At 48.6% G+C, this 23,179-nt stretch overlaps 1 protein-coding gene across 6 annotated transcripts in view; it reads left to right on the top strand.

Annotated features, from left to right (window-relative positions):
• The window catches only part of ABCC1 (ATP binding cassette subfamily C member 1 (ABCC1 blood group)), a 149,966-nt gene that overhangs the window by 43,871 nt on the left and 82,916 nt on the right, over positions 1-23,179 (top strand). For 4 of the 6 annotated variants that reach the window (XM_088832901.1, XM_055409557.2, XM_055409555.2 and 1 more), the window contains exons 2-5: positions 3,860-4,036; positions 7,179-7,304; positions 9,771-9,908; positions 11,080-11,205. In XM_088832901.1, coding sequence (XP_088689027.1) covers positions 3,860-4,036; positions 7,179-7,304; positions 9,771-9,908; positions 11,080-11,205 — 567 coding nt within the window. The remainder of the gene's footprint in view (positions 1-3,859; positions 4,037-7,178; positions 7,305-9,770; positions 9,909-11,079; positions 11,206-23,179) is intronic. The other 2 variants (XM_088832900.1, XM_088832899.1) reach the window with 1 other exon arrangement.

The following is a 23,179-nucleotide window of genomic DNA, read 5'->3' as shown; positions in this document are numbered from 1 at the left end:
CATTTCTACCTTTTGTTCAAAAGAAATGAAGTTAAACTAGCAAGAATAAAGCAGATCTCTGGCGCTGACGGAGATCAGTTTCTAATATTAAGGGGAAAATAGTGAGGTGCCAAACAGGTATGTATGATGGCACCTTCGGGGGAAACAAAGTAGATAAACTATATTTGGAAGAATAACAATATATTGTTAGCAATATAGTAGTTTTGCCCCTGGGGTAGGAGGGGAGAGCTTTGAGTTCAGGGAGCAAGACTTATTTTTCACAGTGTACCATTTTTGGGTAGTTGGGGAAAGTTTAGCACAGAAATGTGTTACCTTTTAAAAGTCAGTTAATACGAAGAGAGGCCAAGTGGACATATTGGGAAATGGGGAGGGAGAAATTGTAGAAGAAACAGATGGATGAATGCCTGGGTGGACAGGTGGGTGGATGGATGCATGAATCGGTGGGTGGGTGGGTAGCTCATTGGATGGGTGCCTGGGTGGAGGTGGTGGGTGGATGGATAGACAGGTAGGTGGATGGATGACTTGGTGCCTGGATGGGTGGGTGGGTGGGTGGAAGGGTTCACAGATGAGTGGATTATTATATCTGTGGATGCATGTATAGATGTATAAGACAGAAAATTTATTTGACTGTGGTGGGGAGGATTAGGTGAGGCCCAGAGGGTCTGGAAGCAGGGTGTGGCTAGCAAGCTACTGCAGAAGTCCAGTCAAGGAATAATCAGGGCAAGGATCAGATGATTGAAATGTCTCACATACGAACCAAGCTTCTTATATACATAGAGAAGTGAAGTGAAAGTCGCTCAGTTGTATCCAACTCTTTGTGACCCCATGGACTTAGTCCATGGAATTCTCCAGGCCAGAATACTGGAGTGGGTAGCCTTTCCCTTCTCCAGGGGATCTTCCCAACCCAGGAATCGAACTCAGGTCTTGCACATTGCAGGTGGATTCTTTACCAGCTGAGCCACAAGGGAAGCCCTTCCCGCAAGGGAAATTATGTACATAACTCTATATTAAGTCTCGGTATTGTTTTCTTAGTACAAAGGCAAATTCTTTTGGAATGAGTTTTTTTCTGCCCAGAATCTGCTTGGTATATCATAACCACCAAAAATTAAATCCCCCTTTTCACCATCATCTTAAGAATTCTAGGTGTGAAATCAGTTAAAATGATTAGTCTTTGATATAAACTACTCCTCTCCATGATCAGATAAATTATTTCCAAGGCTGTCTTCCAAGTGCCCAAGTCTACAGAGGCATGAACTTTGTCCTTTTTAGGGTTTCTTTGTATCTGGAAGTTTCCTAGCTAAATTCCTTTGTCTGTGTTGACCTTTTAAAGTTTATTTTTCAGTAATTCCTTGTTCTTGGTTCTGGAAAAATAACCATTTATATCACAGAATAATTATACTTCTGAAGAACCAGTTTGGGTACTTACTTAATACTAGATCTTTCTCTCTCTGTTTTTAAAGTCAAATCTTTTCTTTTTCTGCTTCCTTTTTTTTTTCTTTAACCATCTTAACCATTTTTAAACCTAGATAGTGTATTAAAAAAGGAGAGACATCACTTTTCTGACAAAGATCTGTATAGTCAGAGCTGTGGTTTTTCCAGTTGTCATGTATGGATGTGAGAGTTGGACCATCAAGAAGGCTGAGTGCTGAAGAATTGATGCTTTTGAATTGTGGTACTGAGAAGACGCTTGAGAGTCCCTCGGATAGCAGGGAGATCAAACCAATCAATCCCAAAGGAAATCAACCCTGAATATTCATTGGAAGGACTGATGCTAAAGCTGAATCTCCAATATTTTGACTTCCTGATGGGAAGAGCCCACTCAGTGGAAAAGACCCTGATGCTGGGAGAGATTGAGCGCAGGAAGAGAAGGGAGCAGCAGAGGATGAGATGGTTGGATGGCATCATTGACTATGAGTTTGAGCAAACTCTGGGAGATAATGAAGGATAGGGAAGCCTGGCATGCTGCAGTCCATGGGGTTGCAAAGAGTTGGACATGACTGAGCGACTGAACAGCAGCAGCCAGTTTTAAGTGTACGTCTCCGTAGCATTAAGTATGCTTGCACTGGTACACATCTAGGTCTCTTTTATAAAGCTCAGAACATAGATTTTGATTGATCATCAAATGTAAAATGGTCTGCTTGTTCTCATTAGTTTCTATTCTGTAATGTTCTTTGATGTGGCTTCAAAGCTTGCACGGAGTTTTAAGAATCCAGGTTCCTTGGAGTTCCTTGGTGCTGTCTCTTAATCTGATTCCGGGAAGGCTGTTGGAATCAGAGGTGTCTGGAGAGCACACAGCCAGCTATGGGGAGGGGGCTGCATAGGAACTGGCCGGCTGGACTGCGTGAACCTTACCCAAAGATTGGCTCCTCCCTAGTTCCTCCCAATGGTTGTGAAGCAGGAATCTGGGCCCAGTGCTGCTAGAATTTCTGGTTTTTTATTTTTTAAAGAGACACTGGAAATCCAATTTTTATGTGAAATTTCCTCATTTTTAAGTGTTAGCAGCTAAACAGATTTTTTTTTTTTTAAAGGCATGTTTAAAGTGCCAACAATAACTGCAGATCATCTCTGTGGGCCTAATCAGCCTGGGAGTCACCTGTTTCAGACCTCTAATTTTATCCCGCCTAATTATGGTAGAGATAGGAAATTGAAACTCCTGGACAGGGTAATACCTTTCCCCAAAGTCATATAACAGTTCAGTGGTCAGATCAGGGCTTGAATTAAAATTTCCATTGCAGAAGTCTGAAGGCTGGTTGAAGTTTTTCTCTTGGGCAGATATACCTGCCCTATTTATGTATGTATTTATCTTTTTACCTATTTGGTGTTGTCTCTTATGAAATACAGGTGGCTTCTTAAAAAGATAAAAGTAAAACAGATTTGTTTCTCAGCCTGAATATCTTTGTGGTTAAATGCAGGAACTCCAGAATTGAATTGCCTGAGTCTGAGTCAGGCTCCAGGTCTTACCAAATAATGGGGTAGGTACTGTGATACTGGGCGAATCACTGAACCTCCCTATGCTGGAGTTTTCCCTTCTAAGAAAGAAGTGATAAAGTCATTATAGAATTAAAGGAGATAATACATACAAAGAACTCAGAATAGGGCCTAGAACACAGCACTGCGATTTGCAGATTATCTATGGTGGTGGTGCTGTTGGTCATACTGCTGATGCCAGTGACAAAGATGGTGGTGCTGATGATGGTGGATGATGGCGATGCTGATGCCAGTCACAAAGATGGTGGTGATGCTGATGCCAGTGACAAAGATGGTGGTGCTGATGATGGTGGATGATAGCAATGCTGATGCCAGTGACAAAGATGGTGGTGATGCTGATGCCAGTGATAAAGATGATGGTGATGCTGGTGCTGATGGTGGTGCTGATGATGACCGCTATAGTGATGCTGATGGTGCTGATGAAAGTGATCATGATGTGATCACTGTCACGCGATCACTGATGCATTGATATAGTGATATGGGGATCATAGGGATGATAAGAACGTTGGAAAGCTCTTAATTCACAGGATTGTAAAATAAGCGTGATTTATGTGATTAAAGGATAAGTCGATTTACAGGAGAATACCCTTTAGGATTCCTTTAAGTGGCGGTCTCCATCTTTTGTACAGTAATGGAACCTGCTCATTGCTGTCTCAGGAACTTATCTGTGAGGTAAGGTGAGGCACAGCCTTCATTTGTCATTCTTTGTTTGAAGTCTTTCTGGCTACTGATCTCTCCAGTTTGCCTCTTCTGCCTGGGAGGGCATCATAGTTCTTAAACCGCACAGCGGGTAGCTTTGAACTCTGCGCCGGCCCCTGGTCCACACTCTTGGGGGCGGCCTGTTTACCTGCGCCTGTGTTTGTGTCTGCAGGACTGGAATGTCACGTGGAACACCAGCAACCCCGACTTCACCAAGTGCTTTCAGAACACCGTCCTCGTGTGGGTGCCTTGCTCTTACCTCTGGGTCTGCTTCCCCTTCTACTTCCTCTATCTCTCCCACCATGACCGGGGCTACATTCAGATGACACATCTCAACAAGGCCAAGACTGTAAGTCTCGTGGGGTTTTATCATGATGTGCATATTGGGGGGTGGGGTGTGTGCTGGGCGGGGAAGACCGCTTGTGAAAACTGACATGTTCCTTCTGCTTAACTGACCCTGGGCTGCCTTTTACTAGGATCCAGAATAATAATGTGGTGAATAAAGCCTGCAGGTCTGAATTCAGACGTAGGTTCACATGTCAGCATTGCTGCTTATTAGCTATATGACCTTGAGCAAATTTCTTTCTTCCTTCCAGTTTTATCGAGATAGAATTGACAAACAGCACTGTGTTAAGTGTACAGCAGAATGATTTGACTTACATAGGTCCTGAAATGATTATCGCAGTAAATTTCATGGACATGCACCATCTCATATAGATACAAAATTAAAGAAATGGGAAGAAATTTTTTTAAGAATTTTTTTTTCTTGAGCAAATTTCTTAACCTCCCTGAGCCTGTTTCCCCATGATTACAGTGGGGGTGATAGAGTCTGTCTCACAAGATTATATGGAGGTCTTTCTCCTTGACCAAGGATGTCTTTTTAATTAAAAAAAAGTTTGTTTTTTTTTTATGTTGAAATAGTTTCAAACTGCAGAAAAGTTGCAGGGATGATATTAAGTACTCTCTCAGCCCTGAATGCCCATTATTTATAGTCAGCGATTTTTAACATTCTGCCACATTTGACGTTTTAACATCTTCTTACTCTCTCTTGCTCTCCCCATATACACACAGTATTTTTTTCTGAATTATTTGAGAAAAGCTAGCAGCCACCATCAGAGAAGGCAATGGCACCCCATTCCAGTACTCTTGCCTGGAAAATCCCATGGATGGAGGAGCCTGGTGGGCTATAGTCCATGGGGTCGCTAAGAGTCGGACACGACTGAGCGACTTCACTTTCACTTTTCACTTTCACACATTGGAGAAGGAAATGGCAACCCACTCCAGTGTTCTTGCCTGGAGAATCCCAGGGATGGGGCAGCCTGGTGGGCTGCCGTCTATGGGGTCACACAGAGTCGGACACGACTGAAGAGTGACTTAGCAGCAGCAGCATCCACCATGCCTCTTTGCCCCTTCTTCAGTGTATCTTTTCTCAAAACAAGGATATTCTGTTATGTCACAACAGCACAATTAAATGTAGGAAATTTCACATGGACATAATACTTTAAAAGAAAAAATAAAAGCTGCTATGTATGTCCCACTTTTGTCACTTGTCCCAGCACTGGCCTTTCTGGCGTCCCCTCCTCCTTTCCCTCCAGTTCAGGCTCATGCATTGCACTTAGTCACACCGTTCTTCATTTTTCTGTTGTTTTGGAAGAACTTTTCACCGTCTTCTGTTTCTTTATGATGCTGGCATGTTTGGAGAACAAGGCCCAGTTAGTTTAGAGTCAGTTCCTCAACTTGGGCTCTTGGGATCGTGTTTTCTCACGGTTTGGTTCAGTAATGCCTCTCTGGCTGGAGAACTACAAAAGGGCCAAAGGGTCCTTCTCTGGCTTACATCTAAGGCCACATGGTATCCATCTGCCCCTCACTGATGGGCTTAATCTGGGTCATATGGTTAGCGAGTCTGTTTCTCCACTATACAGGTGCTGGTGTGCCCCTTATAAGAATGAGCTTTCTGGGGGAGACACATGAAGGGCATGTATATATCCTGTGTATGTGTGTGTGTGTGTGTGTGTGCGTGTGCGCATTCTGCTTTCTCCTCTTAGCACGTGTCTCGGTCCTTTATTAAAGCCCCATTTCCCGAGATTGAGTTCCATAAGCCCTTGGCAAACAGGTAAACTTGAATGATTTTACTGAAGCTGTCCCCTTGCCTGTGATACCATTGCTCAGACCACATTCCAAGCCCATCTCATCATGCCGTCTCCTCCCCTGTCTTCTGCTGGATCTGGTGTCTTCCGCTTAGACCTCTGGCAGCGCTTTGTGCTTTTCATGGAGAACAACATCTCCCTTTAACATGTAAACCAGAGGACTTCCCTGGTGGTCCAGTGGCTAAGCCTCCACGATCCCAGGGCAGGGGGCCCTGAGCTCAGTCCCTTGGGGGAACTAGATCCCACATGCCACAGCTAAGACCAGGCACAGCCACAGAAATAAAAATATTTTTTAAAAAACTGTAAGATTTTGTCTGTGCCTTGCTGAAAAACACTCTAGTAGCTTCTCATCATAGGAAGTAAAACTTGGACATCCTCTCAGTGACCCAGCTTGATACGGCTCCAGGCTCCTCTTAAGCTCCCTCCTGTCACACCCACGGCTCATGCCACAGCAGGCATGAACCTGCTGAACACATTTCTGCCTCAGGACCTTTGCACTTGCTGTGCCCTCTGCCCGAATTGTTCTCTCCCTCAAGAAGTCACTGTTGGCTCTTCATCAGATGTCACCTGATGGGAGAGGCCTTCTTTGACCACCCTATCTTATTTGTTTTATTTCTTCTCCCTGATGGCTCAGATGGTAAAGAATCTGCCTGCAAGGCAGGAGAGCCAGGTTCAATCCCTGGGTTGGGAAGATCCCCTGGAGAAAGGCATGGCTACCCACTCCAGTATTCTTGTCTGGAGAATTCCATAGACAGAGGAACCTGGGGGTGGGCGGTTACAGTCCATGGTTTTATAAAGAGTCAGGTACCACTGAGCGACTAACACTTTCACTTTTCATGCCACTCATTCCTTTCTAGCGTTATACTGTGTATTTTTCGGTTTGTTTCTTGCCTGTTCATCCACTGGAATCACAGCTCCGTGAAAGCAGTGACTTCTGTCTGTTTTATTCATCGTTCTATCCTTCACATCTGTGGCCCATAGTAGGCCCCCAGCAAATTTTGGTTGGCTTAATATTGTTGGATGAACGGCCATCGTGTGAGGGCCCCCATGTAGGCCATGGATGTCGATAAGTCAGAGACTCGAGTCTTCAGGTGCTGGGGAGAATAGCGACAGACAGAGTCATGGCTGGGGTGCGGAGGAGACACAGACCAGCATGGGATGGCACGGATACTGGCTCACCCTGCCTAGGACTTGACTGGATCCCAGAGGATGTATACTGTGTCTGAAGACCACAGGCGATGGTTTAGGGGGTAGCCGGTTCCTCCAAGGCTGAGCTTTTTGCAGGGGTGCTGGGGGAAGTTCCAGGGCTGTCCGTTGTAAGATGGGCATGTACTTCTCTTCCAGGCCTTGGGATTTTTGCTATGGATTGTCTGCTGGGCAGACCTCTTCTACTCTTTCTGGGAAAGAAGTATGGGCAAGCTCCTGGCCCCAGTGTTCCTGGTTAGCCCAACCCTCTTGGGCATCACCATGGTAAGTAGTGGCTGCCATTTGGCAATGAGAAGATCTTATAGTAGAAATACGGCTGTCTTGGGTGAATTTGGTTTGGTCTTGTTGGGAGGAGGGAGGAAAGGATGCTGAAACTAAGGCGTAAAGAATGAGCGGGATGTTACAGTTGAAGGGGCTGGGGATAGGGAGGATCCAGTGGAGAGACCAGCACGTGCAAATGTCCTGGGGTCAGAGCGGGGGGCAGATTGAGAGTTGGCCTGCGTGGCTGGAGCAGAGGCAGTGAGGAGGGGCGCAGGGGAGCTGGAAAGGGCAGGGGCCTGACTCTGAAGGACCTTGAGCTTCAGGGTGAGCGGGTTTTGTCTTGTTTTTCAGTCCTAGAGTTGGGTTCCAGACCTTTTCTGTGCCACACACCCCTTTCTTCTTTGCCAGTTTGATCTCAGAATAATGTTCTTAAAATCATAAAACACATAGGCTTGTGGAGGAAACCAGTCATACACACATATATATATGTATGAAGATCTTAATGAGGTCCGTTTATGTTTTTACTTGAGGTTTATTTTACACATCGGGTAAAATTCACTCTTTTCCTTGAACAGTTGATGAGTTTTGATAAACCAATACTGTCAGGTGAGCACTATGTCAACAATGGAGATACACAACAGTTCATAACCCCCCAAAAGCTCCCTCATGCTGCCCCCGTGACTTTGCCTTTTCCAGAAAATCATGTGAATGGAACCATGCAGGCTGGAGCAGTTGGAGTCTGACTTCCCAGCCCCTGCTGTTCCAAAGACCTTTATTTTATTTTTTCCTACAGTTGCTCAGTGTGTTTGATTGTATGGACTGTATGGATTCTTCAGTTGCAGGACATTTGGGCTGGGAAACCAGCTATCTTTAATGACAGTTTGCAAAAGAGTAAACAGCAAAAACATATGTGCTTCTTTGTTAGCGCATCTCAAATCAGGGTCCACCAGCAGGTGTGATACCTCCTTAATTTCCAAACAGCAACCCAGCGTACATGATAGTTGGAGGAGATGCATTTCGCTTTTTGTTTCCGGGTATGACTTCTAGTGGTGACAGAGCCCTGGGCACTGCTGATGCCATTGTGCTTTGTTGCTTTCACTTGTCATTGGTGGTGCTGATGAGGGAAAGTGAAGCTATGATTGTTTCCCTTCCGAGTTCATGGACCCCTGAGTTCTATCCAGAGCCTCATGGACCCTGGGTTAAAACCCCTCACCCGAAAGGGAAAGGTGTCGCATGGCAGGCTGTGCTTATTTAAGAGCTGAGCATGGTGAGAATGGGCTGTGAGCAGGAGTGGAAGCTGGGAGGCCAGTAGGGGCCCAGGGGCATGGAGGCTGCGACCAGAGTGAGCGCTGAGTGAACTGAGGGTGGCCTTGGTGGCAGAGCCAGGTGCGTTGCTGATGGAGAGATGCAGGGAGGGAGGGAGACCAGAGGACCGGGGAGGACAGATGAAGACAGACATCCAGGTTTCTGGCAGCTGGGGGCTGAGGGGCAGTGCCCTGGGTGCCCATAGCTCCTTGGGAATTGGGTTCATGACTGTGACCAGCATAGGGGTCTGCCTTCAGAGGGCTGTCTGCGGAAAGGCGGGGGCATCTCCTTCTTTCAAGGAAGAGTGGTTTCATTGTTCTTTCTCCTCTATCACTGAGTCACGTGTGAAACAGAAGTCATAGTTCAGGGGACCAGGAAATGAATCCCCCCCTCCACCACCGTCATTCTAATGAAGTTCCCTGAAGACAATTATATATCTGTCTGTAGCAGGTTAAGTAAGTTTCCCGATCTGCAAACTGGGGCTGAAAACAGGCTGCACTGAGTCAGTGCAGGTGAGTGCGTCCTAGGAGGCGGAGGAAAGAGAGGCTCAGTAAAGGGGAGCGGTTACCACTGCTGCCCGAGGCAGACGAGCTCACTGCGTCAGGCTAGACTTCCTTCTCTAAATCAGGGGTTGGCCCGCAGCCTGTTTTTGTGAATAAAGTTTTATTGGCAGGTGACCACATCCACTCTTCCCTGTCTCATATGAGGCTGCTTTCATGCTGCAGTACAGATTGGAGTGGTTGTGAAAGAAACTCCATGGCCCATAAATCCTAAAATATTTACTCTCTGGTCCTTTAAGAAAAAGTGTGGCGATTTCTGTGATAAACTGAGCCCCCCACCCACGCCAACCCCCACCCCCCGCCGTAAGTTTTCCATCCCATCCTGGATCTTGTTAAATTCTCATGGCTTTCGAGATGAATACTGTTGTCACTTCCATTTTGCAGATGAGGCAGCAGAGGCTCAGAGAGGTTTGGTGCCTAAGGTCACCCGGCAAGGCGAGAGCAGAGCTGGGACTGGAGCCAGGTCCTCCCCAGGCCATTCTGCTACCACTGTCCTGGGGGCAGCCCTCCTCCGGGCCCTGTATCTGCCAGGTCCCAGACTGGGGAGGCCATGGGGACCCAACCTTCTCCTGACAACTTCTTGTTGCATGCTTCTCTCTTCCAGCTGCTTGCTACCTTTTTAATTCAGATCGAGAGAAGGAGGGGAGTCCAGTCCTCAGGGATCATGCTCACTTTCTGGCTTATAGCCCTACTGTGTGCCCTTGCCATCCTGAGATCCAAAATCATGACTGCCTTAAAAGAGGTAAGTGTGACCTTGTTAGTGTCTTCCTTTAGCAGCACCCGGGAGATGCCTATTCCTTCTGATTCGTGTGGAAACCATGCATTTCCTTGGGAACCAGAGAATGGCTACCACGTGGGTCCGGCTTCTTCCCTGGGGATTTCCCTCCCCCCCATGCAACCTTTGTTCTAGAAGCTTCTTTCCTCCAAGCCCCATTTGTCTGTGTCTCTGTCAGGGGCAGGAGCAGCAGGCAGATGCACACCATGCTTTGAGCCCCTGTCGGTGGTGACAGTCGAGCAGGTCGGCTCTCCGTGTGTTTCGTCTAGAATGCAGCTGTGTGGGGAGTGGTGTTTGCAGGGCAGCTGCCCGCGGGGAGCCCTGGACTGGTTCCCATGTTGCGTTGGTGCCACTCTGGCTGGGAAGTGGCCCTTGTTGCTGCTCCTAGGAGTTGTGAAGAGCGGGTCCTTTCAGACTGTCCCACTGTTCCCTGCCACCTTCAGGCTAATCGGAAGCTGGCATCAGGCAAAGCAAGGAGGAGTGACCAAACGTTTATTGAGCACGTGCAGTGTACATTTCAGGTGGTCTTTAATAGTGATGGCAGCTGCCATTTGTTGAGTTCGTGTTTTCAGAGTGCTAGGCCAGGGACTGAGTCTTTTTCATGAATAATCTTACTACCATGTCACAGTCACCCTGGCAGGGTGTCTCAGCCTCTGCAGGGATGGCGTTTGGGGCCCGAGTTTTCCTTTTGTTTTTGGGGGAGGGCTGTCTTGTGCTTTGCAGGATGTTTAGGGGCTGTGCCAGTAGCCCTCCCACCCCTGAGCAGAAATGTCTCTAGAAACTGCCAGATGTTCACTGGGAGGCAAAGTCGCCCCTTCTCAAGTCGCCCCTTGAGAACCACTGGTCTGTTTGTAGGTGGGGAAACTGAGGCACAGAGGTTAAGTAAGCTGATCAAGTCCCATGGCCATGGCCAGCCAGTGTGAGCTGAGCTAGGCCTTGAAGGTAGGTCTGATCCACTCCCAAGCCTGGGTCTCCTCCCCATGTCAGCTGCCCTGAACAGGCAGGGTGGACCACACCATGATGTAAACATCTGTCTTCTGTCATCTCGCAGGGGAGATAACCCGGGAGATAATCTGGCCCCTGCCGCTGCTTCTAGAAAGTGATCTTTTCTCCTTCTCCTCCTTCCCCTCCTGTGCAGGATGCCCAAGTTGATGTCTTTCGCGACGTCACCTTCTACATTTACTTTAGCCTTGTGCTGATACAGCTCGTGTTGTCCTGCTTCTCCGATCGCTCGCCCCTGTTCTCTGAAACCATCAACGACCCCGTAAGTGTGATCACAGATGAGCACAGAGACACGCATATGTGGGTGTGTGCAGAAGACACAGTATAGCTCACATTGATATGAGCCAGTACCGTCCATCTGGGAGCTCATTCTGTCTTCCCCAAACACTTGGCCGTAGGTAACGTCTTCCTCCCCACTTTACCGATGGGAAAACCAAGCCGCAGATGTGGCTGGAGGGTACTTAAGGAGGGTGTCCCATTCATAGTTGTAAACAGCTGTGTCTTCCAGCCCATCTGGTGGGCGTAGTGGTTTTAGACAGTACGAATGAACATTTGAATGTCAGGAAATCCCACAGGCGTTAAGTGTCCAGGTTTTCTAGAAGCGTTCTGGTAACATCGGTGCCGTTATTCCACAGGCGCACGGTCGGCCAGCGCTGAGGCATGTGGCCCTGGTTCCCTGCCGCAGTCCTCACTGCTCCCTGGTGTGTGAGACAGTCTTGCTCCTCTCACCTGGCCCCTGGAGGATTTGAGTTTGAGACCCTTGGTCTCCTCCATCAGTTTGAGGAAAATCTTGCTTGTGCGAAAGGGTGTCAGTGGGCAGGGTGGGGGTGGCCGCTCTTCTGCTGGTAGGAGGGGAGGGAACGTGGCTGTTTATCACCCTGATCCTTCTCCTTTCTTCCTCCCCGCTTCCCTCCATCCTGTTTTCCCTCCTCCTCCCCCGCGCTCCCTGCTTCCATCCAGTGCTGAGTGCCAGGCTCTGATCTGGGCACAGGGCTGTAGCAGTGAATAAAGCAGAATTCTTGCCACTTGGAGCTCATGTTTTCATGGGCAGGGGCACAAACAGTAACCCAGGACCCAAGTATATACATCCTGCCAGTCAGGTGGTAGTTAAAGCTGTGAAGAAAAACTCAAAGAAAGGAGGGGGAGATGATGGTTGGGGGTTGTGTGTGGTTTTGATAAAAGCAGTCAGGGAAGCCTCCCTCACCCCATCCCACCAGGAACCCTCACTGGAGCAGAGACCTGAAGGAGCAAGGGAGCCAGGCAGGCAGGTACCCAAGGGGAGAGGTTTCAGGCAGAAGGGTGGCAAGCGCAAAGGCCCTGGGGCAGGGCTGCCGTGAACATCGCCATCACAGCAGGAAAGGCCAGAGCAGCTGGAGCTGCAAGAGGCAGGAGGAGGCTGGGGGTGGCCTCCGAGATGTGGAACAGTCACTTCTGGGCCTGGTAAACTGTTTGGATTTTGTTCCAAGAGGAATGGGGAACCTTTGGAGCAATCATCTGATGCTTTGTTCATGGTTAGTCAGCTGCTAATGGGTGAAATTGCAGTAGGAGCAGTTTTTGGCTGTGGTTCTGTGGGGTTTGGCCTGGACCTCAGCAAAAGGCTGTGGCTGCTTTTGTGGGTGATGAAAGGACCTGGGGAGGGCATCAGCTCAGAGGAGGTGGTGATGCTCCAGCGTGAGCTTTAGAAACCGGGGAGCATGTCCCATCCTAGGAGAGGCCCTGTTCTGCCATCTTCCTGCTCTAGGAGGAGCTGGGTTGGAAAAATTAGCAAAGTGTGTGTATGTGTGTGTTTATGCACATAGGTTTGTATGCATGAGGTGTGTACATGTACATGTATGCATGTGGCTGTGTGAATATGTGCATTTGTGTGTTTTTGTGGGTTTATGTGTGTGTGTTGTGTACGTATGAAGTTCACAAGGTCAGCAGCCATGTGTGGGCACCAGGGGATCCAGCCCGTCCCTGGCACAGAGGAGGGGCTCAGATGTCTCTGGCTCTCATGTCTGCTGTTGATCAGTGTTGGTGTGCATGGGTGTGGGGAGATACAGATCAGGCTCTTCTGTGGAGCTGGGCATCACAAGGAACAAGTCACAGCGCCCTGAGGGGCTGCAGATCCTGGGGTGCTCAGGGGGTAAACCGAGCCCGTGGGAGGCAGACAGGCCCACGTGGGGATCTTCCAATTCTTCAGGCTCGCTGTGCACTGCGGCTGATGCTTTATGGGGAATTACTGATTTCTGGTCCCCTCTGGGATCCGGATAAAATTCCTTTCCCTTCTCTCCTGGGTGTGCGCACTCTGGGGTGACTCACAGCGCTGACTTCCTCCTTCCATTGTACTCCCTGTAGTTCCGGGGCGTGGGGCCTGCCCTGCCACGCTGGGGAGTGAGAGCCTCAGTCTGACGGTGGAGGCAGCGTGGTACCAGGAGGAGAGGCTCGTTTTGGAGGCAGGCAGACCCTGGGCTTTAATTTCACCTGCGTCCCTTTAGCCCTGCAGTAGATATTTCTTAGGCACCGGTTGTATATGGTGCTTGGTTCTGGGGACACAGCAGTGTGTGAAAACATGTGGTCAGTAACCTGCTGGGCTCATTTGTTACTGCCTGACACACCCACCCTGAATTTAGTGGCGTAGGACAGCAACAGTCCTTCGTTAGGATGTTTCACAGGCCTGGGCATTGGCTGGGCTCAGCCGTGTGGGTCTCACTCAGGGTCTCTCCTGCAGTTGCAGTTGGATAGCGTCTGGAAGGCTTCCAGGCTCACAGGTCGTGTGGTTAGTGCTGGCCCCTGGCTGAAGGCCCCAGGTGGTCTCCTCCCAGCTGCCTGGGCTTCCTTGCAGCCTGGCAACTGGTCGGTAAGAGTGTGTATTCTGAGAGAGAGTGAACTCTAGACCTGGGAGTGGCCAGGTCTCATTGTAGGACCAGCATGTGAGATGGCAGGTTGATGCCTGGCTGTCTTTGAAAAATGCTGTCCACCTCTCTCCCCCAAGGAAGCTTACCATCCTGTTAGGCAGATCAGCCGACCACAATTGAGATGAAGACTGGGGATCAAGTTACGTGACTTTTGGATTTGACTTTGAGCAAGTCATTCTTCCTTTCAGGACCTTAGTGACCCGTCCTTGAAATCGGGTTGAGACTCAGTTTGATGCCAGCTGCCCCCCACCACCCCCCACCCCGACCCACTCCCACCCCAGAGCTGAGACCTGTGACCTGGGAGGAGGACATGTCAGGTGTCACCTCTGCTGCCTCTCGTCACTCTCCGGGCTGCATCACCATGGAGCCGGGAAGACGGGGCCGGCCCAGCCCCGGCCCCCGTCCCGTTCTCCGAGCAGCCGTCACACGTCGCCTGTCCTCAGCAAGAGTGGTCAGCCAAGCCCAGGGTCAGGTGGGGCTGGCGGTGCTGGCCTGGTCCCCCTGCTGAGTCACCGAGCGCTGTCCTCCCCAGCTGGCCCTGTGCCCATTGCGTGACTCAGAGCTGTGTCCTGCTCCTCTCCGCGTGCAGGCCCAGGGCCCAGGCCGCGGGGGCTTTCTGGGGCTCCTGCCTGTCCCCAGCCTCAGATCCTTTGATCTTCTGGCCCTGAGGCTCCCGCTTAGGGGGTGGGGTCAGGTTTGCCGTTGGCAGTTGGGGGCATCAGGAGCAAATGTGGCTGGTAGTGGACCGTCTCCACCCCACCCCGAAACTTCTTGCAGTGGGGGTCCGCGGACCGGCAGCATCAGCAGCCCCCCGATGCACATTTGAAATGCAGAGTCTCAGGCCTACCGAGTTCCGCTGAGTCAGGGTCTCATTTTCACAAGATCCCCGGCTGGTTCATGGTGGAAAAGCACCAGGTTAGCACATTCTTAAAAATTACTCAGCTCATTTGATGGAAGAGGTATTTTTAGTCCTGTTTCATAAATATGGAATATTTTACACGGAGCGTTTCAAACCTGCAGAAAAGTTGAAAGACACAGTGAATACTTGCCATCTACCTGCCAGCTAGATTGCCTACAAGTTAACATTTTGCTAAACTTGTTTTTATCACGTGTCTGTCCAGCCAGCCAGCCGACTAAGATTTTTGGTATTTAAAACTCACCTTGAAATAACATCAGTATCCTTCATCCACACACTTAACCATGCAAATCATTAGCCAGAACTCAGTATCTTTTTATGGTTCTATTTTGGGTTTTTTTTTTCTTCCTTCAAGTAAATTTACATAGTGACATTCCTGAATCTTAAGTTACCCATTTGATGAGTTCTGACAAATGATAACTCAAACTCCTGTCGAGACAGAACATCCCTGGAACCCCAGGGAACTGTTCCTTCGTGCCAGTCCTGCCCATTGCAGCCCAGAGGCAACTGCTGGGTTTAGACTGTTAATGAGAGCATGGAAAACTCCATTTTTAATTCCTTTCTCCACCATTTAGTAATTCATTGTGCCAGGGGCTCTGCTGGGCTCTGAGTACCTAGAAATGAACAGACCTTGACCACCCCAAAGGAGAGATGGAGGAGGAGGCAGAGGGCCAATAAGCCAACGCTGTGGGATGGACAGAGGGTTCCCAGGCAGGGAAGTGCCGGGGGCTGTGGAGGAGCAAGGAGCCAGTGGCCCTGAAGTCAGCCTAGGGCTCCAGAGCCTGCATCCAGACGAGGGGATGCCTCGGGCCAGTAGGGTTGAAGGCTGGAGGAGGGATGGGAAGGTTCTCCTGCTGGTGGAAGCAGCATGTCCACAGGCCCAGCGGTGTGATGGAATCTGTGGGTGTTTGGGAACTGCATGGCCTTCTGCTTGGCTAAGTTAGGGGCGCCAGGGAGCTGAGCGTGAAAGATCAAGGGTAGAATTGAGTGTCACCATATGGACTTGGAATTATAATCTGAGGGAAAGTTTCTCAGCTGGAGGTGGGTAACACACTCAGGCTGGAGGATCCCTCTTCTTTTGGATGATCCCTCTGGCTGAAAGGAGGGTGCAGGAGGCTGGTGGCACCTCGGAAACCATTACCGGAGCCCAGGCAGGTTGAGAGGAACGCTGTCCCGAAGAGTGAAAGAAAACGGACAAGTTCATGGGAAAAGTACACATGGTGTGTGTGTGCTACAGTAGAAGAAATTGTGGTCCTGAGCCTGGAGGAGATTTGCAAAGCTGAGAAGCAGCAGAGTGAACAAAGAACACCAGTGTTACACACCGTATCCGGATTTCTTACTGTCAGACATTTGGGTGGTTCTGAGAGTCCCTTGGACTGCAAGGAGATCCAACCAGTCCATTCTAAAGGAGATCAGTCCTGGGTGTTCATTGGAAGGACTGATGCTAAAGCTGAGGCTCCAATACTTTGGTCACCTCATGAGAAGAGTTGACTCACTGGAAGAGACTCTGATGATGGGAGAGATTGGGGGCAGGAGGAGAGGGGGACGACAGAGAATGAGATGGCTGGATGGCATCACCGACTCGATGAACATGAGTTTGAGTGAACTCCGGGAGTTGGTGATGGACAGGGAGGCCTGGCGTGCTGTGATTCATGGGGTCGCAAAGAGTTGGACACAACTGAGCGACTGAACTGAACTAAACCAATAATAATAATAGCAGCCTTGTGTTAATAAAATTAACTTATTTAATCCTCACAGCAACCCAGCGTTGAGGTGGAACTGTGAGTCTCCCCCCATTTTACAGATGGCAATGCTGAGGTTCAGGGTGGTGTAGTGTCACCTAAGTTCATAGAGCTGGATCGGGGGGTGAGCCCTTCACATCTGAGCAGACATCAGCATCACCTGGAGGGCTTGTTACAACTCAGATCATTTCTGGGTCCCACCCTCCCAGAACTTCTGAGTCAGTCGGTCTGGGTGGAGCCCAAGCCTTTCTGTTCTAACAAACCCCCAGGTCCCGCAGATGCTGGTGATGAGGCGGGGTTTGAGAACCTCTGGTCTGAGCCACACTGCTGCCCACGCATCTCTTACTGCTGGGCTTTTAGGCATGCCGAATTGGAGTCCGTGGCAGAAAACTGAACTAAAAAGCAGAATCAAAACCAGAAAAGGTGGCAGCGGGGGTGGGGTGGGGTGCGAACCCAGTTTCTGATGGAAAAAGCTGAGGGCCCCAGACAGGGTCCTCTGAGCGGTCCTTGCGAGGTCATGGGGGAACAGTTCCCAGAGTCAGCGCCTGGGGCTGTTGTGCCAAATTAGTTTAAACCTCCCATGCCAGGTAAAGATGCCAAAGAACAGCTTCCTCTGTATGAACAGCTTGTTCTTCTTCATCCCCCTTCACCTGGGGCCTGAGTTAATCTCGTTTTCACTGAACAGGGGATCAGTCATTAATAAGCCTCCTTCCTCCTGGGACAGGAGTTCCTCCGTTTCACTCTCAGAGGCCCAGAAGCCCCGAGCCAGCATCCTTGCCTTCTCCACTCTGTGGATTAGATCAGAAAGCTCTGCTTGGTTTCAGCTGAATGAAGTGCTGCTTGGATCCTTGGCTAGCCGCCCTCTTTTTTTTTTTTTTCCTTCTTTAACAATCAGTTCTTGATTACTTCAGACCTCTGATTATCTGTTATCACATAAGGCCTCTCACTTGTGTCAGATAGGGACTTCTAGAAACTGGCTCCCAAATTACATAATTTCTTGTCTGGTGATGGGACCCAGTGTCTGCCCGGTGTGATCTGAAAGTCTGTGTCTGGAGACTCCTTTATGGTGCAGCTTAGAAACTGAAATGTCCATGTTGCTGACCCAGCCTCAACTGCATCTGGGCTGAGGGGGAAGGTGGGGTTGGCTCTCCCAGGGCAGGATTTATACTAGCCAGAGTGAGCAGTAATCTCTGCCCCTGGTCTGTCACTTCTGGTGGTCTTAGATAGGACTCCCATCGGGCACAGTTGGGTATAAAGGGGTTGAATTCATCTGCACTTATGCAGCCACCAGGTAGCTTCCTTCTCCCCTCCCCCACCCCCAGGTTTATTGAGGAATATTGGACATACATCCCTGATTTAGCTTAAGGTGTGCAGTATTGATGGTTTCATATACGTATGTTGTGAAATGATTACTATAGTAGGTTTAGTTGCCATCTGTTGTCTAATACAGGTAGAATAAAAGGAAAAGAAAAAAGCAGGTTTTTGGGGGCTGATCTACACCAACCAGGATCCTCGCGTGACTTACAGGATCTTAGTTCCCCAACCAGAGATTGCACCCAGGCCCTCAGTGAAATTACAGAGTCCTAACCATTGGACCTCCAGGGGATTCCCCCCAAAAGCAGCTTTCCTGGTGGCTCAGACTGTAAAGAATCTGCTTGCATTGCAGGAGACCCAGGTTCAATCCCTGGGTTGGGAAGATCCCCTGGAGGAGGAAATGGCAACCCACTCCAGTATTCTTGCCTGGAGAATCCCCATGGACAGAGGAGCCTGGCTGGCTACAGTCTGTGGGGTTGCCTCATCCTCTCCTCCCAATTTTATCATACATTAAATTATATCAGTAACTTGTGTTTCCAGCATTACAGCAATTGTAAATATTTTTCACTTGCAGAACCAACTGGAGTCCTCTGTCTACGTGTCCTTTTTTAAACCGGAAGTATAATTGACCCACAGCGCTGTCAGTTCTAGATACAGATCATAGTGGTTCACTATTACTGTACGTTTACAAAACTATCGTTGTAAGTCTGGGTTGCTTCCTTCTTTTTTTTTTCTTAAACCTTATTTTAATACCCTCCTCACCCCCCAGATTGGGACAGACCAGAACAGTCTGGGCTGGGTTTAATTTTAAATTAATACACATTTTTTTGTCATTGTTTAAATCAACATTGTGGCAATAAGGGATTATCCTTGGAAAAAGTGAAACCCGTGTTAACAAAAGACAGCATGGAAGAATTCCACTTAGTGATTCACTGGCTACTTACAAGACTCCTTGCTGTTTTCTGAAACTCTGCATTCAGTTGGGTATATCCTCCCCTTTCTCTTTTGCCTTTCACTTCTCTTCTTTTCTTGGCTATTTGTAAGGGCTCCTCAGACAACCACTTTGCCTGCTTGTGTTTCTTTTTCTTGGGGATGGTTTTGGTCACTACCTCCTGTACAGTATTACCAACCTCCGTTCATAGTTCTTCATGCACTCTGCCTACCAGATCTAGTCCCTTGAATCTATTCATCAGCTCCACTGTATAATCATAAGGAATTTGATTTAGTTGATATCTGAATGGCCTGGTGGATTTCTGTACTTTCTTCAATTTGAGCCTGAATTTTGCAATAAGATCTGTATAGGCAAAGCTGTGGTTTTTCCAGTAGTCACGTATGGATCTGATAGTCGGACCATAAAGAAGGCTGAGCGCTGAAGAATTGATGCCTTTTAAATGTGCTGGAGAAGACTCTTGAGAGTCCCTTGGACAGCAAGGATATCAAACCAGTCAATCCTAAAGGAAATCAGTCCTGAATATTCAGGGGAAGGACTGATGCTGAAGCTGAAGCTCCAGTACTTTGGCCACCTGATGTGAAGAACCAACTCATTGGAAAAGACCCTGATGCTGGGAAAGATTGAGGGCAAGAGGAGAAGGGGGTGAAGGAGGATGAGATGGTTGGATGGCATCATCAATTCAATAAGCATGAATCTGAGCAAACTCTGAGAGATAGTGAAGGACCGGGAAACCTGGCGTGCTGCAGTTCATGGGGATGCAGAGAGTCGGACTCGACTTAGCGACTGAATGGTAACAACAGCTTACAAGTCGGGCTTATCCATGCAGTGGAAAGAGGCTTTGCCCAGACTCACTCAAGGCCAGTTAGTTCCAACCAGGCCCCAGAACTAAAAAGAGCAAGAGAAGGCATCGCTTCTTTAGGATGAGGGCAGAAAAAGTAGCTTGCCAAATAAGATCCTATAGCTTGCCTCCTAAGGACTTTGGGGAAAGGAGGCAGGAACTTAGAGGGAAGGCTTCGAGATGCAACATTCCATCCTACCTAGGTTGTTTCAGTCCTGATCCACATCCAGGCTTGCCTGATTTCAAAGGAATGGCAGGATTTGTGAGGCCCCTGGGTATATAAGTCTGACACCCTGACAGTTAGCATTGGGTCTCTGTGCAGGTTAGAGAAAGGCACCTGGGGACCTCCCTGGCAGTTCAATACTTAAGACTTTGTGCTCCCACTGCAGAGAGCATGGGTTCCATCCCTGGTTGAGAAACTAAGATCCTACATGCCGTGTGGTACAGCCAAAAAGAAAAAAAAAATTTTTTTTTTTTTAATTAGAAAAAGGTGTCTGGCCCCCCTGGGTGGGTGAATTTGAGAAAGGCCTTGCGTCCTTCCCACTAATGCAGTCCTTGCTCCCTCAGCCCCCCTGCCCGCCAGGTTCAGGCACCGGCTGAACTTCAGCCCTCACTTGCCCCCTTGGCTGGGCATCTTTGTGCAGGGCTGACCCTGTGTTGATGCCAAGACTGAAAGAAGCCGCATTTGCACTTCAGATCCTCTCCTTAAGAATCACCATCTTTAATGTCATGAGGTCTGATGTAAGCAGGAGTCAGCCAACTTTTTCTGTAAAGAGGTAGATGGTAGATAGTTGTGGGCTCCACAGTCTCTGTTGCAAGTGCCCAGTTCAGCTGTAGCTCAGAAGCAGACATGAACAATACGGAAATGAATGGGCATCACCATGTCCAAAACTGTTTTGTAAGCGGCCAGACTGTGGGCCTGAGTTTGCCACTCTTGACACGAAACATCTGCTTGGTATGGCAGGGTCTACAGGAAACGGTGGACTTGTTACTGGGGTTACCATTAGTATTAATGTTAATACTGCTAATGTCATCACTTGAGCTTTTACTCTGCGCCAGGAACTGTCCTGAGGACGTCACAGGCTTCATCTCGTTTAATCTCACCATCACCACGTAACATGGCCCAGGCCCCTCAGCCAGTAAGTGGCAGGGCTGGGATTCAAACCTCCTTCCAGTCACCTTGCTACATGTTGCTTCACCTCTGGGTGCCTCCCCCCCCTCCCCAGGCCCCTTGTTTTGTTGTTGTTCTCATAGCTCTGACCATTTATCTTTATATATTTATTTGCCTCTTGGTTTGCTTACTGTCCTGGAGGCGGTCCAGGGCGAGGACCTCACTGTCTGATCTTGGATATAATGATATTTAGCCATCTCCTGGCATATCAGCAGCCTTCCCTGATGGCTGAGTTGGTAAAGAATCTGCCTGCAGTGTAGGAGACCCAGGTTTAATCCCCAGGTCGGAAAGATCCCCTGGAGAAGGAAATGGCAACCCACTCCAGTATTCTTGCCTGGAGAATCTCATGGACAGAGGAACAGAGCAGGTTGCAGTCCATGGGATTGCAGAGAGTCAGACACGACTATGCAACTTTCACTTCACTTCACTGGCATATAAGCAGGTCCGCCCTCAGTATTTGCCTAAGAAATAAATGAGTCATTGTCCCAAGAATCTCCTTCTCTCTCTGCCAGCTTTTTACAGGGGCAGGAACTAGATGATAGTTGAAGTGCAATTGTGACTCTTTGATAACCCGCCCACTTCCGGGGGAAAAAAAAAAAGCCGGCAAAGCAAATACCACCACCTCCTCCTGGAATAATGCTGCGGCCTCAGGTTGGAAAAATTGAAGCTTCCACGCTGTCCCCAAAGGACCTCATTCCTCCTGGGAGTCTCCTGGAGGAGGCTGAGCAGTGTGACTCACCTGTCTCCCATTTCCCAGGTGGGAAAACTGAGACTAGGGTGAAAGGACTTGCCCAGGGCCATGCAGGTAGAAAGCAGGGCTGGGGGGTTCAAACTCAGGGCCATCTGGCTTTTGTTTGGTTTGAAATGTAGGTCTGTGGGCCAGCTGCATTTGATGAAAGGTACCCTGATGCCAGGGGCCCACCTCCAGAAAGGGTGATCTAGTGGGTCAGGGCACCTGTGTTTATGAAGCTCCCCAGGTGATTCTGGGACAGATGGTACTAGTGAAGCCCGGTGGTTCTCAGCTTAGGCTTCATATTTGACTCATTGGGGAAGATTTTCATGGTAGAAACTTTCAGCTGTGGACAGCATGGTATAATGAGTGCCATGGACTACTTTATTTATTTATTTTAAATTTTTACCTGCCACGGACTATTTACCCTGCATCACATGTAAGCATTCCATTAGGTTTCTGCAGCAGATAAGGAATTTAAAATTTTTTAAACATTTTGTTTTGAAATAATCTGACCCACAAAAAGTTACAAAAATGGTGTTGTTCTTGTATACCCTTCTCCAGCTTTCCACAATAATATCTGAGAGATAAAGAATTTAAGTAATACAACAATGGTACCATTATAAGGCCTAACAACTTACTAATTCCTTAATATCACCAAGTATTCCAGAAATGCACTGTGGTTGCAGAGTGGTGCAGCCACTTACGTGGTATTGTTCCCTCTCCACCTGATAGCGGAACCATTTTACTCACAGTCATGTCCCCTCATCTCTTTGGTCACCCCGTGTTGTCATAGACAAATGCTTGTTTCTTTCCTTCGGTTTTCAAAACAGTACTTGGTTCTTTAGTACGTTTTCATCACCAAGAGGTTTTCCTTCTCTTCCAGTATCGAGGTGAACTTGTGTATTGAAAATGTGATGTGTCTCAGCCCTTTTGCCTTGCTGTCTGTATTGCAGCTCAAACTGTCCCTTTCTGGGCTCGTGAGAGCCACTTCTGGTTGCATCTGAGGTCTTTTCCCTACCCCTGTCTTGTTGGGTGTGACAAGATATTCTGGGCTTATCTTGTACATTTCCTGCCCAGCCGCTTGGCTAAGGAGACTGGGAGCTGAAAACAAAAACAAGAATTCGAGTACCCGGACCCACCCCAAACCAGCTAAACAGGAGTCTCTGGGAGTGGGGCAGATACAGTGTTTTTTCTGAGTGCCCCCAGCTGGGGTGGACAACCACTTGGGTAGAATGTGTTTCCTCATCAATCTCTCTAGTTTCTTTCTTTCTTTTTTTTTTTTTTAGGATTTTTAAAATATCTTTATTGAATTTGTTACAATATCATTTCTGTTTTATGTTTTGATATTTTGGGCCACTAAGTATGTGGCATCTTTGCTTCCCGAGAGGGATAGAACCCACACCCCTACATTGAAAGGCAAAGTTTTAACCACTGGACCTCCAGGGACATCCCTCCCCAGCATCTTATCTCTGCAAAATTCTGGGACGGAGAGCGACATCTTCGGCTAGTGAGCTTGTCGTTAGTCTGGTGACCCCACCTTCGCCAGTGCTCGTGTCCCCAGATTTAGACTTGAATGTATCAGCCCTCATGTGCAATCCCAAAGGCTCTGTCTGATGGCCTTGCCTGTGTGGCCCTGAACTGAAGCTCATCTTTGTGGCTCTGGAAAAGAGGTT

Source organism: Moschus berezovskii, chromosome 27 (assembly GCF_049115385.1).
Source record: "Moschus berezovskii isolate FMDL1 chromosome 27, NW_MosBer_1.0, whole genome shotgun sequence".
NCBI lineage: Eukaryota > Metazoa > Chordata > Mammalia > Artiodactyla > Moschidae > Moschus > Moschus berezovskii.
This window is presented reverse-complemented; position numbering and strand designations above follow the sequence as displayed.